Consider the following 18,454-nt stretch of genomic DNA (forward strand, 5'->3'; position numbering starts at 1 on the left):
CTTGCAGATTAATAAGTTTGGGTGCCAACAGCATCTTAAAAGGATTAAACTCCAAATCTCCTGATGTTGTCACCCATTAAACTCCAAAGGATTTGGACCAGAATATAGGACATTCAAAACACAAGTGAGAATCTTCAACCCATGAGCCACATGTAGGAATTCCAATATAGACTTAGATCAACATATAGCTTATATGGCAGCACGATTTATTTTATATAATTAAAGGGCAAACGAGATGCATTAAATTTCTGTAAGGAAGACAGCCATGAAACTGTCTAATCAGATACATTAATTTCCCCACTCAATCTGCCTGTGGATTTTCTAACATATTGTATACAGCTTTTCTTAGCAGTTTCTTAGCCCATTTATTCATGATTTTGAAAGGATGCAATCTTCCCCTGGCTCCACTAGTTTCCCAGGTATTTTACAAAGAGTTCACATTTTATAAACAGAAGAATTCATATTTTATATTTCCTTTTTCCATTAGCAGTTGAACGCACCTGTGAGAAGTTTTCTCTAGCCAATGTACATTTTGAATCGGAGCAACAGATTTTTCAGATCAATGCTAAAGCAAAATATAGTTGTCGTTATGGCTATACAACATCACAAGGAGAGACTGAGGCAGAGACACAGTGCCTTTCAGGTGGCTGGAGCCCAGAGCCAGAATGTATCAGTAAGTAAATACAATTCCATTAGAAGATAGATTGAAACTGACTGGCATAGACAAAGACACGGAATCTTATTCAGTGAAGAATAGCCTGACACCACAACCCTTTGTAAATGTATCTCTTCAAGAAGTCCAACTATAGGCGTATAGTATAAAATTATTGTTTTTGTTCATGATTTGAAAAAATAATTTGCAACCTAAATATGTGTACACTTTTATTGTAAACATACAATTTGCATTTTATTTCCTATCCTCCCAAGATCTTCTGCCACAAATATCCTGTAGATGCAGACAGAAACATATATTATATTATGGATTTTCCATTTACATAGAGAGTTATATATCCTTAACCTTGCAACAGGGCAAGAAAACCTGTTGAGCATCTACCATGTTCTCTACCCAAGATATAATGAGCACAAAATTCACTTCAGATCCAAAAGCAAAAACTGCTGAAAGACAGAAAGGGCTCACATACCAGCTGTCTGCAGTGTAGGTAGCCACAACTATAGCAGAATCCTGAAAAACTATGTCTATGTGTTCAGATGTTAGAATCATGAAAGGGTCAGTGAAGCAGTCTACAAGACTAAATTGTCTAATGTGACCCACTAACCTGGTTAGAAAAGCAACTAACCATCTTTGCCAAAATCACTAGTCTGAAGCAGTGAGAGCTTACTTATAGCAACTCATCATTTGCTTCGTGCAGGTGCCTATATCTAAGAGGTCATTCTTTGGTGAGAATTGTTGAGTTTACAACTTAGACTCATGGGAAAAGAACAGTGAGACATTAATAATATTCACTCTTTGATTCCACAGAGACCTGCTTAAAGCCACCGGAAGGTGATTTTATCTTCAACACAACTAAGCCTGTTTTCTTTCCTGGAGACAAACTTCACTATGAATGTAAAGAAGGGTTTCAAACCACTAAAAATACCATTGATGAAACTGTAGCATGCACTGAGAAAGGATGGGAATCTACTCCTAGTTGTAATCGTAAGTTAATGAAACACCAGTCTAATAATCCAGTTGTCTCAATCGGTTGATCAAGAATATTTTCCTGATGATTTCCATAATGTATCATTTATATTTATGTATACTTAAAAGTATTCTAATCCTAAATTATTTTCCACAAATTGGCTTTTTAAATAGAAACTTAAAAAGTAGAATAAATAAATAGTTTATTTAATTTTCTCCCATTTGTTCTTCCAGTAATTTCTAAATATTAACTATAACCTTCTCAATAATAATCCATTTATTATATACTCACAGATGTTAAATAAAGAACAAAAATAATGTAAATAATAAGAAGGATAACCATATCTCATTATAATCACACATCCTTAGTTTATGTCTGGGAGAGTCAGCGAAGTTTAATGGTACCGGACTAAATGCAGGGAAATTAGTTTTAAGTCTTCCCCTCAATTCAGAAAGCAGCTGACCTTGGATCAATAGGTATCAGGCTGTGAGAGAAGCTGACTGAAAAATAAAATTCCTCATCACATTGTGCATCGACAACTTTACTGTGTGACTAGGCACACACAGTGGAAAAACAAGCAACACTGGGAAAAATGCTAAGAAGGAAGATACTGCCGATAACACGGCCTAATTTAATGATTTTAGGCTTTGCCAAAAGATGTTGGATTGAAACATAGTCTGATTTAATCGCTGATAAATAGACTAATTTACCCATTTCTTTTCTATGCAAATGCAATTGAATCCAATGTCCAAGATATCATTTTTATTGGACAATGAAAAGTTTACTATCTATTGAAATATTGTTAAAGCAGCTCTTTATTGTTTAGAGAAAATGGGGGTCTCAAATTCCTTATTTGACCTAATCTACTTGATATTGATATTTATTTTGATGGATATATATGTACAAATCAAAACGATTTATTGAGCAATATTTCTAAAGATTGTTTGTTCTTGTAAGACTTAATAATCACAATAATTAGGTGCTGCTAAAGCTGAAAATGCTGAATTGTGGCAGTTTCAAAATGGTCCCACTTCTGGAATGGCATCACACAGTCCCCCATTTATAGGGAGTCCAAGGGGCAAAGCAGCTGGCCCTATTTCTGAAACACAAGATCACCTGAAGCAGTGTGCAATCACTTCCTCAACCACCTTTCCAAAAGAAGTTTAAATACTGGACTAAAGTTGTCCAGTATTAAGCAGTGACTAGGGATATCCTACAGGCTCCTTGAATGAGCCAGAAGGGGCATGGATCTATGGAGAAGGCGGCTGAACTCCCATTCCTAAATACCTGGTCCAAAGAAGACTTCTTCCCAGGCATCTGCTCCGGACCTGCCACAAGTCTGGCATCTACCTGTCAACTTATCTGAGCATTTTTTTTTCTAACAGATTCTGAGAAAATTTCTCTGTATGCTCCTACAAAACCTTTATTCAAAAGGACTTGTGTCACCCTAGACAGGGCCACGGAGCAACTATCAGTGCAAGCAGTAGGGGTATAGAAGCATTGAAGCTTCATCATCCTTACTGCCACACGATAGACCTTAACAGAGGCTCTGATCCATATTTGGTCAGGTTTATCCTCTGCTGAGTGCCAGCAATACCCTAGACATCTCTTCTGTCCGTTCATCTCTCTCAGCTTTTTCATAAACCATGGGAAATGGCAGGATTCCTGAGAGGAGAGGTTGCATGATTGCTCTCTGATACAATTCTTCAGCCTCAGTCTTCTTCCAACCAGTGACCAAGTCTTTGAATGGACCGTAAAGTAGATCAGCAGGAACAACCATTCAGCTCCCCTGAAATTTATGTATCCGTCATCTGAGACAGACCAATCTAATGGACCCATAGAGGCCCTAGAGAATCACATAGCAATCAGGGTGTCATCTAAGATACTGGAAGCTCTCCCAATTCCAGGTCACACAGCCACTACTCCAAAGGAAACCAGATCTGGAGTATGATCATTATCCCATGTTGGGCTCTGGATGATCTGAGATAACTCCATGACCATCAAGATGGGGCATGAACTCCTGAGTCATCTGACCCCCCTCCTAGTGAAGGCAAACTGAAGTCCTCTGAAGTCTGGGGAACCACACTTTCATCCTAGAAATGGAATGAAGGAGCTGAAGTACGGCGGTTATTGCACAGCAGGAACTACAGCAACAATCCCCGTTAATCCCTGGAGTGCAATTTAATGCGCAGGGTCTCATATTTGATGACCTGTAGAGTAGGGCCCTCAAAAGCCATAAGGGATTCCCGGACGACAATCACCACCACTTCACTCCAGTATAATACTGGGAATCTCTGAGGAATATATAGTAGAACTCATATTGCACTTAAGGAATATAAAATCAGGTTTGTTTTATATATAAACATAAGTGTCTCAAACTTTCTGGCAAGCAGTTTCATTCTGAAATAACATTCTATTTTATTCTCTATTTGTATAGCCATAACATGTGATGCTCCATTTTTGGAAAATGGCATAATTGATCCAAGAGAGGACACTTTTTATCATGGAATGGTGGTACGTTTTGGTTGTAACGAAGGATTCACAAGAGTTGGCCCTGAATCTGCACAATGTTATGAATTTGGATGGTCTCCACAGCTTCCAATATGTAAAGGTAAAAATGGGCAATTTAAGAATTATTACTGTATTTGAGGTGAGAAGCGGGAAAAGAAAATGTTTATATGAATAGTAATATTAATTATTTTTCAGGTTTTTAAAAAACATTTTAGAGGCAATGGGATTATTTCTTTTTCATTATATTAACAGGACTTTTGAATGTACTTTTAACATAACCAAGCACAAAATGAAATCAGATAGCAGAATTACAAATCTATTGTAATATTATACTGACCACCTACACAAAACCAGAAATGTATATTGCAAAAGGAAAGAAATGGCAATTCTCCTGTACTGACAAGTAACAGCTGTATTTGAAGTCCGGTTCTTTATTGTAATCATTAAACCACATACAATTTTTTTTATTGAAGTTTATAAAAGATTACAATTGCAACAGTAAAAATACAAACTAAACAAAAGAAAAATAGAAAGTGCAGAAAAGAATGAAAAAAGGAAACAGAGATAGAAAAGAAAAAAATATTAAGAATATCATATAAAGAAATAACCAAATAACGGAAGGGAACATGGAGGTTTTTAGTATAACTCCCTGCTCAAGAAGAAACATACAAAAAGAAATAAAATGATCAACAAATAATAAAAGCATATAATATAATAACAAATAATAAAAGCATCCCATTAACCCCTTCTAAGAAAATAAAATGGTGGGAAGAACCTCATCATTTGAGAAATCCTGGTTCTCCTGACCCAAAGGCGGAAAGGAAAGATCGTAGCTGCTTTTCTGAAGGAGTTTAAGGTGGGGATCAATTTTGCATTGGGGGGAAATTGTTTCAAAAAGGCCGGTGCACCCCTCAGAAGAGCAGAGAACCTGGGTGCCCTAAGATGACATTTTTCATTGAGGGAAATCAGGTCAATATATACACCTGGGAGCAGTTGGCCCTGCAAGTAGCCAATCCTATTCCATGTACAGCTGTGTAGATGGGAGCCATCACCTTCAATTGCACTAGGGGGATAAAGATCGTAATCCGTCCCCACCCGAACGATGAATGTTGTGTACTATTTTTACTTATGTATTGTTTTATGTCTTACTGTCTTGTACTCCCATCCCTACATATTGTAAGCCCCTCAGGGAAAAGGGCGGCCTTTAAATAATAAAACCAAACCAAACCAAAACCACTTGGAAGCCTATTGGGAGCCACAAGAGTTCACAGAGTCCATGTGCCATAGGGGCAAAATGAGAGACGTACATAATTGCCCATATCACTGTCTTCGGGACCAGTGGATTTTCCTGAATGTTCATAGTCCCATGTACACCATGTTGCAATAATTCGACCAGGAGGTGACTAAGGCATTAATGACTGTGAGATCTTCCCCTATCAAAACTAAAGAAGTTGACCTTGAAAGAGAGAGAGAGAGAGAGAAGAGCGGTTACTAAGTCAGTCTGGAAATAAAAATGGCAGAAGCCCAAATGAGGGGGCGCATGTACAAACACCAGTTTAATTCACATGACATATAAAAGGAGGAGGAGGGGAAAGACCTTCAAATACGCAGGTTTGATATATGCAATATTAATAATATGCATTTTAGCCTTCTGTGATGTCTATTTCTTGCTCTGAGTCAGGATCAAGCACAATTGGTGTGCAAGATGACGTTTTGCAAAGCTCCCCACTCACAGTTGCCACTTGCTCTTCAAAGAGGAGCCATGTGTGCAAGAAGTATAAACTGAACCCAAGCGAAGAAGTGCAATTCCACTCAGAGTCACGGCTGATAAGGCCAATCACCCATAGCCACTTGGTCTTGTTTAGGGTCGATCTAAAGTCTCTTCTTCCCCATTCAGACCCTCCCAGCCATCTGGATATTGTGACAGAACTGTGACGGATTCACTTGAACCACTAGGGACAGAAATGTGCAACTAGGTATAATTGAAGTAGGATAATACTGCACAGGAATTGGTGAATGACCTCCCCCAACAACTTCATACAGATGCTTAGAGAGGGGTGGGGCTCACAAAGCAAGAGGTACATACTACACTGATCCACCCTACATTTACTGGAACCAGCCCTGGAGTAAGAAGAAACATCTCAATAAGTGCCCCACTTCCCAAGTTCCTGAATTAGTCCAGAATGTTACTTTGATTGATGGTGTCAAAGGTTCCTTTTCTTTCAGCCACGGGTGACTCAACACCAAAAGCTACTTATTTCTGAATTTTCTTCAGTATTTAATCTGAAGGAGAACGTTGTCTTTGCTCTGATATTTAGCCAGCTGGACCTCTTGGGATTCCTTCTAGGCATTTAAGATAAATGCTTGACCATGTTCAGCATGACTTGTCTTAATATGGAGCACTTGGTTCTAAATGTAACTTTCCTCTACTTTCTAATACTTTCGTTCATTGTTCCCCTGTTGGTTAGTACCAAGTCAGAATGGTTGATGCTTTTCTAACTTTTACATGCTTTGAAGAAGAAAATTATTGAAAACTCACATATAGACTTTGCTGAAGAACTTTCTAGCTATTACTACAACTTCACGTGTCTTTGTAGGATTTGCAAACTTTATCCAATATCTTTTTGCATCTTTTTGAGGGTAAGGGAAGAAATAAGTAACAGATAACAATAGTAGACACAAAAATCGACTTATTTATTTTTTTAAAGTTATTTCTAAATATACTCTTGGACACTTGACCTATTTTGACATTTTTAACAAACATTATCTATTACTCTTCTTCTACTGTTTTGTTCCTGTGGTTGTTGTAATTGTTGCAATAGATATAACAACAACAATAATATTCAAGCATATCTGCTTGGGACTTCAGTAAACACTTAAAATAAAAGTGATATTCTCTTTTTTCTAGAAAATGTTACATCTTGTCCAGCATCACCCATCATTTCCCATGGCAAAATTACTGGTGAACCCAAGCCAACATACCAGCATGGTGATCTATTGGAAGTTCAGTGCGATATCTCATTTGCCTTATATGGATCAAAAATCATAGAGTGTGTGGATGGTGAATGGGCACCCTTGCCATCATGCATAGGTAAGCAGCAACTGTCTGAAAGACGTGTTCACAAGAAGAAATATGAACAGACAGACTTGTAAATTTAATACCGTCATTTCTTGAGCTTATGTGGGGGTGGGGGTGGGGGTGGGGGTGGGGGTGGCGAAGGAGGGAGCGTTCCATGGTGTGAAAACTGGAATCTTCCTTTAAAACAGATTCCAATGCATTATTAGAAGAGAATGGAAGGGATGAAATTACTTTCCAGTCTTTAAGTAACACAATCATAGAGGAATTCAAGTATTCTGATTGATTCTAATCATCTCATGAGTCATGGATATATTCCTGTGCTTAGTTCTAACACTTGAGCCTTTGTTCCTTGCAACAGGAAGTAGAAATTGAGAGTTGTCTTTCTCTTTGTAGCATTTCCATGGCTCCATCAGAACAAATGGTAGAGCCAGACATTGCTAGAGGTAGCATGATATTCAGAAAATTTGGTACAAAATGAGTTTGAGTTTGAGTTTATTAGGACTTCTATGCCGCCACTCTCGAATGACTCAGGGCGGCTTACAGAAAAAGAAGGGAGGGGAACATATAAAAATTAAAAAGTACAAACATTAAAATCACATAACATTCATAACATAAAATGGGGCTGGATAAATCAACAGCCCCAGGCCTGCTGGAGCAGCCAGGACTTAGTGGCTTTGCGGAAGGCCAGGAGAGTAGTAAGGGTCCGGATCTCCACAGGGAGATCGTTCCATAGGGCCGGAGCAGCTACAGAGAAGGCCCTCCCCTGGGGAGTCGCCAGCCGACATTGGCTGGCAGATGGAATCCGGAGGAGGCCTAATCTGTGCGATCTTATAGGTCTCTGGGAGGTAAATGGCAGGAGGCGGTCTCTCAGGTAACCAGGTCCTAAACCATGAAGGGCTTTAAAAGTAATGACTCGTACCTTGAAACGTGTCCAGAGACCAATAGGAAGCCAGTGGAGCTCGCAGGTGTAACGTGGGTGTACCTAGGTACGCCCACAATCGCTCGCACGGCTGCATTCTGGACTAACTGAAGTCTTCGAACACTCTTCAAGGGCAGCCCCATGTAGAGCGCGTTACAGTAATCCAGTCTTGAGGTGACAAAGGCATGAGTGACCATCTGAAGGGCCTCCCGGTCCATATAGGGTTGCAACTGGTGCACCAGGCGAACCTGGACAAAGGTCCCCCTGGTCACAGCCAACAAGTGATGTTCTAACGTCAGCTGCGGATCCAGGAGGACCCCCAAATTGTGAACCCTCTCTGAGGGGCGTATAGTTTCACCCCCCCCCCAGGCTAAGAGAGGGAATAGATGGACCATCCTTGGGAGGGAGCATCAATAGCCAGTCAGTCTTGTCAGGATTGAGTGCAAGTTTGTTCACTCCCATCCAGACCCTGACAGCCTCCAGGCACTGGCACATCACTTCTACCGCTTCGCTGAGTTGGCACGGGGCAGACAGATACAGTTGTGTATCGTCCACGTATTGGTGGTATTTAACCCCGTCCCGGCGTATGATCTCACCCAGCGGCTTCATGTAGATGTTAAATAGGAGAGGGGACAGGACCGAGCCATGAGGCACCCCATAATTGAGGGGCCTAGGGGTCGATCTCTGTCCTCCAACCAACACCGTAGGACGGTGCCTCCCACTCCCACCTCCCGCAACCATCACAGAAGGATACCATGGTCGATGGTATCGAAGGCTGCTGAGAGGTCAAGAAGCACAAGGATAGAGGAGTGACCCCCATCCCTGGCTCGCCAATCGATCAGCGTGACCAAAGCAGTTTCCGTGCTGTAACCAGGCCTGAAACCCGACTGAAAGGGATCCAGATAATCCATTTCATCCAAGGTCCATTGGAGTTGAAAGGCCACCACCTTCTCAACAACCTTCCCCATGAAAGGGAGGTTGGAGACTGGACGATATTTGTTCAAGATGGCTGGGTCCAGAGACGATTTCTTCACGAGGGGTCTCACCACCGCATCCTTTAGGAGGAGCGGGAAGGATTCCTCCTGAAGAGGGGTGTTAACAATGGTCTGGAGCCAGCAACGTGTCACCTCCCTGCTGGTCGAGACCAGCCAGGAGGGGCATGGGTCCAGTATACAGGTGGAGGCACTCACCGCTCCCATGGCCTTGTCCACTTCCTCAGGAGTGACAAGTTGAAACTCGCTCCATAAAATCCGCTCAAGACCTTCCCCCGGTACCTCGGCTGGTACCGTGCAATTGGAGTCCAGGTCCGTCCTAATCCGAGCGACTTTATCCATCACAAACTGGACAAATTCCTCAGCTCTACCCTGTAAAGGGTCGTCCGCATCCCTCCCTTTCAAGAGGGAGCAGGCTATTCTAAACAAGGTGGCTGGGCGTGATTCTGCGGATGAAATAAGAGCGGAAAAATGTGCACATTTTCGGAGTTCCTCAGTGAACCAAGGAGCCCTCCTGGATCCACCACCTTGTAGAGGCCATAAAGGCGCAATCTGGTTTAGAGCCCCCACCGCCGCTGTATTCCAAGCAGCGACTAAGGACTCTGCCGGACTGCGGGCGAGAGCGTCAGGTATTTCACCAAGCGCCATCTGAAATCCCATAGGGTCCATCAGGCGCCTGGGGTGGAACCACCTAATCCCCCTCCCTACAGTGGGGGATTGGTTTCCAAAAGTCAAGCCTCAGTAGGAAGTGATCAGACCATGACAAGGGGAAGGTCTTAATGCCCTTCAAATCTAGATCACGTTTCTACTGCTCCGAGAGAAATACGAGGTCAAGCGTGTGACCCGCTGAGTGAGTCGAACCCAGAATTACTTGGGTCAAGTCCATGGCTGTCATGGAAGCCATGAACTCCTGAGCCCCGTCATAGCGTTTGCCAAGCGAAGGCAGGTTGAAATCCCCCAGCACCATAAGCCTGGGGAACTCTACCGCCAGCTCGGCTACTGACTTGAGGAGCACAGGGAGGGTTGTTGCAATGCTGTTGGGAGGTAGGTACATTAACAACAGGCCCAATTGACCCTCAAGGTCCAACTTCACCAGCAAGGACTCACACCCGACAAGCTCCGGAGCAGGGATCCTACGAGGAACTAATGACCTTCGGATGATGACAGCCACTCCCCCACCCCTTCTCTGGAGTCGCGGCTGATGTAGCACCTGAAACCCTTCTGGGCACATTTCCGTGAGGGGGACTCCTCCCTCCTGGCCCAGCCAGGTTTCAGTAATACATGCCAGGTCTGCCCCCTCGTCTAATATTAGGTCCCGGACAAGGGGAGCTTTATGGACCACAGACCTGGCATTTAGCAACAACAGCCTGAGGCCAGGGCCCTGACAACTCTCGCCATCTGGTCCTGGAGTGGAACTAGCAGGGCCGGAAGGCGGGATAGCTGCGATGTAGCGGACCCTCCTTCCCCGGTAATGGCCAGCCCTGAAGTTCCGGTATTGGAATATTGGAAACAAAATGAATGTAGCCAATTCACCAATTCAGGTTAAAAATACCATCTCAGGTTTTGAGACTTCAATATTGAAAATTAAATAATAACTTGTCAAAAATTGCAGCAAACAATTCAAATAATTAGCAAAAAATATAGTTAAGTCATAGTAATATAGTACAATTTGAGAGTTAGCAGTAGAATGTGGATGTTCACACAGATTTGCCTCCTTCATTTGACCAGAACTTTCTGTCAGAGATATTAAAGGCCTCTAACAAAAAATAATAAAAAATAAAAACTGTCCATAATGTTTTATTTTTATTGTTTGATTGATTGATAAATAGATAGATAATGGAGCTACAGTGGGTATATGAAACAAAGGGGGCAAATTGTTAGAAGAAGCTAAATTATTAATACCTTTATGTAATAATACCTTTTTTGTTTCTTACTTCTGCTTTCAACAGAGGAAGTTAAAACATGTCAACGACGTCCAACATTTAAAAATGGACAATTGGCCAATGCTAAGTCACCCACATACAGGCATGGTGAAACCGTGAAATACAAATGCAACAAACATTTTGTCCTTATTGGGACCAACCTAGCTACGTGTCTTCATGGGCAGTGGGACATACCTTCATGTCTGGGTAAGCCAGAGAGTTTTGGGTAAATCTACAGAAATGAATTCTAGGCCTGTCTGGGAATACGTCAGTATTTATTATTGACATGATTGCTCAGAAGATTCAGTGGGATAACAATGGGAGTTTCTGCTAGGAGGCAAAGGTCATATTGAATTGGTTTATGCCAGTGTGGTTCACAGGTATTTTTCATGTCTGATCCCTATTTAAAGGGGCTTTTCACAGGGTCCATGAAAAAGGAAGATTTTAGTGCTTTTGAAAATGATTCAGTCCCAGATATAATCCTGGTGGGATTATGACTCTACCCTTAGACAAGACAAACCAAATGCACAGGTGTAGGTGGCTCAACAGCGGTAACTTTAAGAGGGATCTAGGCAATCACTTAAATATGAGCCACAGGTGTTCGGCAGCTACCAAAAAAGCCAGTGAAGAATGGTTAAGAAAGGATGTTGAGACTCTAAAAAGGGTGTAGAAAAGAGGAACAAAAATGATTCAGGGGCTGGAGGCTAAAACATGGGATGAACGGAGGCAGGAACTTGGCATGTCTAATCTAACCAAGAGACGGACTAGGAGTCACATGACAGCAGTGTCCCAATATTTGAGGGTCGCAGAGAAGTGGAGTCAACCTGTAGCTTTCTTTTTTTATTATTGAATGGTTTTCAAGACAGTCTGCCATAGATTAAGATTCCTACGTTCCTCACAATAGGGGAGATCTATAACTGGTAGCCTTGAAATTCAGAGTGGGACCAGAAAGGCAAGGGATAAGATTGTTCAGGTTCATTGATTTATCCAACCTGCATGTTGCCCACCTCATTAAAGGCAACTCTCTGCCTCATCTGCCTGCAGTTTAATTTGAGGAGCACATCAAATCTAAAATCTTACACAGGAGAGGAGAAAGAGATGCTTATAATCTGTCCGTCAGAGTAGTAACAGATGAATAAACCAAATACTGATAGGCTATATTTTTGATAGATGTACTTGGAATATGAAGTCAGGTAATCTAGATGAAGAAGAATGGAGTATATAAATAAGGAGAAGAATAATTGATTTATTATATAAATACTTATGTAACAATATTTGAATTGTTAGTTAATCCTCAAGATTGTACACGTCCACAGTATGCAGACTTTCAACCAACTGTTCAGACTACAAAGCGGTTTCAGACCAACGAGTTTGCAAACTACCACTGTGGTTCCAAAGTGCATCAAACAAATTGTGTTAATGGATTATGGTTTCCTGAGCCACGGTGTGAAGGTATCGTTTGCATGCTATGTACCAGTTTATCGTTTCTTCAATAGGATGACGTTAATCATATCTGAAAAATAAAAGTGGGGCACACCTGAGGACTTCCTACATAACGTTTTTCTGATGGCTCACAGTTTCTTCTGAAAAGCCCCCTTATGATCCCACGAGCTGTGCATGCTTTGTCTAACCTGATGCTGCAGGGAGACAGTCTGGATGTATCCATTTCAAAAGAAGAGATCATTTTGCCACGTAGGAAAAATCCTTCTCTATAATCCAAGGATCAAAGGAAATACAGCATTAGCCTTAAAATCAGTTGGTCTCTTCCTTAGCAGCTGTTTCGTTTCCTTCACAGCTGCCTCTCCACCTCTGTTGTGACACACAGATTACTAGCCTGCATTGGACAGCATACTTTTGCCGCCCTTTTCCCATTAGGGCAAATTCAGTGATAAAATTTCATTTGTCCCAGTACAAAGGCTCTTTGCTTTGAGTCTTTTGGGTCTTAAGCCACCTAAGTGAATTTACACAGCACAAAAGCATGCAAATCTAGTACAGAATTCATCTTTGACTTTTGGTACTTCCCTGGAGACATCCATGCAGGTTTCCTGACACAGTAAAACAACAACAACAAATCACTGAGATTATTAGTTGCAGAATTTCTGCTGCTTAAGAGGACCATTGGATCATTATATTGCTCCTAGTTAATTCCCCAAAGATCTTCATTAAGGAGAAATTATCCAGTTTTTTCTATTTATGTATACACATATTGTTGGAAAAAAATACATACAGTATATTCTGTCCTTCCAGAAATCTTTCCAAGTCAGTTAATTTACAATAAATGTAAAAGAAAAACACCTATACATTGATAAGGTATATTGAAATAAAATGTAACTATTTTAATATTAAGGTTACAAGGTGTGTGTTCGTTCCTTTCTAATATTGTGGGAATCTGGGAGGCATCCTAATTACATTTGCATTAATTAAATCTTATTTTTGTTGAGTTTGTAGATAAGTAAACATTGTACTGAATGGATAAACTTTGCCTGGAGTAGATGAATGATTTCAACTGGTTACCTGTCCTTATGCTAATTGGTGGCCTTTCCTCTTACTATACAATATCAGCTTGTCCAGATTAATCTAATGTATGATCAAATCTGCAAACTACTTTTATATATTCCAAAGAGCAATTCAGTTAAATTTCACTAATGTATAAATGTCATAATGAGCCGAGGTGGCGCAGTGGTTAGGGTGCAGTACTGCAGGCCACTTCAGCTGACTGTTATCTGCAGTTCAGCGGTTCTAATCTCACTGGCTCAGGGTTGACTCAGCCTTCCATCCTTCCGAGGTGGGTGAAATGAGGACCCAGATTGTGGGGGCGATATGCTGACTCTGTAAACCGCTTAGAGAGGGCTGAAAGGCCTATGAAGCGGTATATAAGTCTAACTGCTATTGCTATCACAACGAAGCTCCTTCTGCTTCATCAAATGTGGCCTTAAAGTGAAAGGATCTTACAACAGTGGGTGGCATACAAATTTTATTAAATTGAAATTGAAAATATTGTTTATATTGTAATTACCAGGGTTCCCCCAAAATACGACCTACCCCAAAAACAAGCCCTAGCCCAATTTTCATGACTGTGCCTAATATAACCCCTACCCCTCCCAAAATAAGCCCTAGTTAAGCCCCGCTCACCATCTGGTTGTACAAGGTGGGGCAAGGTGGGGCATGTGTAAAAAGCAAGCTAGGGTGGGGTTGGGGGTGGAGCTGCCCCACATACCCCACCGCCACTTACCCTAGGAGCACCAAAGACGAGCCCCCTATGCCCCAACAACCGTCACCACCGCCTAACTTCTTCAGAGGCCGTTTGTGGCTGCTGGTGGCTGGATGCCATGTGGTACATTATGCTAGTGCTGCCAGTCACACTGTGGCCCACATCGCACCACTGCTGCCACTCGCATGTGCAACGGAACAATGTGCCATGCAGCCTCCCTTCGCGAGCAGCAGCACCGGCATGACCAGCCATGCGGTGTCTGGCTGCAGGTGGCCACAGAAGTAGTCAGACAGCAGTGCAACAGGTCTCAGGGCATGGGAGCCTGGCTGCAGTAGTCCTACGTTAAGCGGGTAGGACATCCGCGCAAAATAAGACCTGGTGATTATTTTGGGGCCCAAAAGAAAATAAGACCAGGTCTTATTTTCGAGGAAACACAGTAGGTGTTGTTCTAACTGGGTTTCATTGGTTTTGATCTGATATGTCTTTTACTGTAGTTGTTTTATGAATACCAGTGAGAGTTTCATGATTGTAATAAAGTTCCAGGGTGATCAACAGGGAACAAATAGCTCTTTTGTGAGAGTTTTCTGGTGAAATGTTTAAGGAAGAATTATGAGTACTAGATAACAGCAAAGGATTAGAATTGGAAGAAACAGACATCATGAATTAAATTTCGGTCCTAAAATATTAGTTTGTGGAAAAACAGACTGGAGGAGATGAAGACAAATGTGATAGCAGATAGCAGAAAAGAATGATTGAGAGAAAGATAGATAAAAGATTTGCTATGGTTGATAGCAATAGCAATAGCAGTTAGACTTATATACCGCTTCCTAGGGCTTTCAGCCCTCTCTAAGCGGTTTACAGAGTCAGCATATCACCCCCAACAACAATCCGGGTCCTCATTTCACCCACCTCGGAAGGACGGAAGGCTGAGTCAACCTTGAGCCGGTGAGACTTGAACTGCCGAACTGCAGCTAGCAGTCAGCTGAAGTGGCCTGCAGTACTGCACCCTAACCACTGCGCCACCTATATATGATACCTATAGTTGTTTTTTGTTGTTGTTATTGTTTGTTCCCTCGTTAGTCAATCCTGGCATTCTGTATCGTTATGGAAAGGGAAATCTATGTAGCAAGGACTGGAGGCCTAATCTGACCATGCCTTTAGGTGTTTAATCTTGGAGAAGATTTGTTGAGGATGAAGTGATTAAGGGTTCTCAGTATGTAAGCAGCCACCCCACAGATAATGAGAGACCGGCAAAGGAAGGAATAGCACTCAGGGCCTTTCACTGGCTCCCAATAGATTTCTAGGTCAATTCTTGGTGTTGCTCTATGAAAATCATATAGTTTGGGAGTTAAGATACCTGCATTTTAGTATCTAATTTCTATTTAACTTTGAAAGTGATTAATTTTTGGATGCTGTTAATTCTTACCATAAGGGTTTCTCTGAAAAACATTGTCAAAAAAACCAAATGTCTCCTGAAACTTAATGCAAAGATTGACTGACAGGAGTAATGATAGAAGCCCGTAGATCCGCAGAATCTGATGGCTGTTGTACCCAAAACTAGTGCCCTGGGATCACTTGAGGACATCCGCAATCGAGAAAAATGAGAGCCACAAATTTCTCTAAGCCTCCGTTGCCAAAGAGAGAAGAATATCATAATCAAATGTACAAAAAGCTTCTAAAAATCTAAAGACTGTTTGAGATTATGGTATTTTATTTCTTTATTTGCCAGCTCTGCTGCACAGCCATTTAGCACCTGGATGAAGCAAAATTCATCCTATAACTCAACTGAAAGCCTGATTTAAAATAAGCCCTGATAATTGTATCATACAAATATAATCAGAATTTCAATCTCGTTGTGATTATGGCATTCTCAATCACAGTAGACAAGAGATTTGACCTAAAAGCCTCCTAAGAAAATACTTAAGGATTCATCTTCTTTGGGTGAAGTAGAAATGAGATAATGTTCATCTCTAATCCTAATCAAGTTCTAATTATTTCTTAAAGGAACCTGCCCTCCACCACCTCAGCTTCCCAATGCCATCAATGTAGCCGAGATGAGAATCTACAGGAGCGAAGAAGAAATTAGCTTCAAGTGTCAAGAACATTTCCTTCTTCATGGCCCACAAAAGATAAAGTGTGACAATGGGAAATGGCAGACACCCCCTCGCTGCCTTGGTTTGTATGATCAGATTTGCCTTTATTCTAAAGAAAAAATAATATAAAGAGCTATTTGAACGAAAGGAAGGGAGAACATTCAAAGCATGTTCTTATGGAATTCTTCACAGCCATTAATCCTCAGTGGTGTCTCTGTATACATGCATGTGCTCTATTCCAAGGGACTAATCAGGTTCTTTGCACAGTGTACATGTTGCCTTTCTCTTTCTCTGAGAGTCAAATCAGGGTTGGTCCATGGATGCTAAAACTATTTCTCTGTCTTTCTGCTTTGACCTGTCTTTGTATATGGTGGCAGACATCTATGTGCTGTATAGGCTCTACCTGGCCCAATGTGAATCACATGACCAAGAGGGAGGAGATTATGATGGAAGGGTTGGCAGCACCTCGAGTCTTTAACAACCACTTCTCCACTAGTGGTCCCTTTTTGCATTGAGATTTGTTTTTTGAATCAGGTTTCATTGAAAGAGATTTGCTATGCAGATACAATAGAAATGTCTTTATGATATTTTATTTCTTTCATGTTTCTAGATTTACGATGTAAACCTCCTCCTGAAATTGAAAATGGTATCACAGTAACTGAAAACGTCACAATGTTTCCTCCTGGTGAAATTGTGGAGTATCGTTGCTCGTTAGGTTTTGAAATTAGTCAGTTAAATACTGTAAAGTGCGAAAATGGGAAATGGTCTGAGCTACCTGTTTGCAGAGGTAAGAAATGGTAGCTTTTTCTATTGAAATGCCAACAGTGGGTTTGAGTTCTAAATAAAGTTATACATGCATTTTTTTTTCATTCTTATGCTGATATTAGAAATGGGAGAAGGAAGATGCATAAACGAGGAATTCGGAGTTTTTATATTGAAATTTCACAGGTATTAAAATGCCACATAGATGAACTCAAGCGTTAATCTCATTTGAAATACCATGTATACGTTCAGAACTGTTCTTGTCAGAGCAGGGTTCTGACTTCAAAATCTCTCTTATTCCCAATTTATAAAGGACTTAGAAAATGCCATTTGGACATCACACAACTGTTGCGTGATGTCAGAAACTATTATTTTTCAAGGTGAACCTGCAAAATAAGTCTCACTGCTTTAATAAGTCAGCTCAAGGATTGCCTTTCCTAAAGGCCTCTTTTGCTGCCCCAGAGAAGAGATGAGGACTGTGGGTGGCTTAGGCAAGAGTGATATGATAACAAAAATATATGCAAAGTAAGCACAGCAGTGCAAAGCTTCTTCTTTTTGCCTGTCTGTGACTAGTCTTCACTAGTATAACTTTCCTTTGAGCATTTATTTTCAGTGCTATTCTGGCTGCCCTGTTTTCTCGCCTAGATATCTGCTAGAATTGCTGGGCCTCCTTAAGCAGGAGACCATTATGCTTTCTCTGAGAAGAAGAAAGACCTTTGTCTCCGGTCTACAAGAATCATTTCTCCAGATTTTATGTACAGTATTTCTACCAGAAATACATGCAATCTCTCAAAAGTTTCTCTTGCAAGACAGGATGGCGGGGCAAAGCTTGGGGGCTCTGAGGCATTCATTTTTGGTTGGCTTGAAGGCAAAATTTGTAGTTGGAGAAGATTGCAGTCACGGAACTAACGGTGACAAAGGCCGGAGCATGTCATGCGAATTGTGTGTGTGTGTGTATGTGTGTACACACACAGGCATGTGCATGCTTGTATAAGATTTTACTTAAAGGAAAAGATAAACCTAAAAAAGAATAAGATTAATAGGTCCAAGAAAAAGAAGGAACTCCCCCCCAAAAAAGTTATGAATGTGATAACTTATTTTATTTTTATATATAATTTTATTTTATTTTTTCATTTTCATAACATATAACTACATGCATACTATTACATAGCCAACATCGTATTGTATTATTAAATGTTTACATCAATTCATCTTACCATCAACTCCCGAAAACAATTATTGGCTCTTCTGCTCTCCATACACTGTATTTGTACCTTATCCATCACTTTCTTCTCCCTCTTTCCTCCCACTCCCTACCTCCTTTC

The 18,454-nt window shown here is 41.1% G+C and overlaps 1 protein-coding gene across 1 annotated transcript in view; it reads left to right on the forward strand.

Annotated features, from left to right (window-relative positions):
- The window catches only part of LOC106554120 (complement factor H-like), a 94,487-nt gene that overhangs the window by 33,247 nt on the left and 42,786 nt on the right, over window positions 1-18,454 (forward strand). The window contains 8 exon segments of the mRNA XM_087720741.1: window positions 488-673; window positions 1,481-1,657; window positions 4,078-4,251; window positions 7,060-7,242; window positions 11,091-11,270; window positions 12,351-12,515; window positions 16,279-16,449; window positions 16,978-17,154. Of these exon segments, the coding sequence (XP_087576867.1) occupies window positions 488-673; window positions 1,481-1,657; window positions 4,078-4,251; window positions 7,060-7,242; window positions 11,091-11,270; window positions 12,351-12,515; window positions 16,279-16,449; window positions 16,978-17,154 (1,413 nt within the window).

This window comes from Thamnophis sirtalis, unplaced genomic scaffold, assembly GCF_051295495.1.
Source record: "Thamnophis sirtalis isolate CommonGarterSnake01/CBP01778 unplaced genomic scaffold, rThaSir2_p1.2 scaffold_7, whole genome shotgun sequence".
NCBI lineage: Eukaryota > Metazoa > Chordata > Lepidosauria > Squamata > Natricidae > Thamnophis > Thamnophis sirtalis.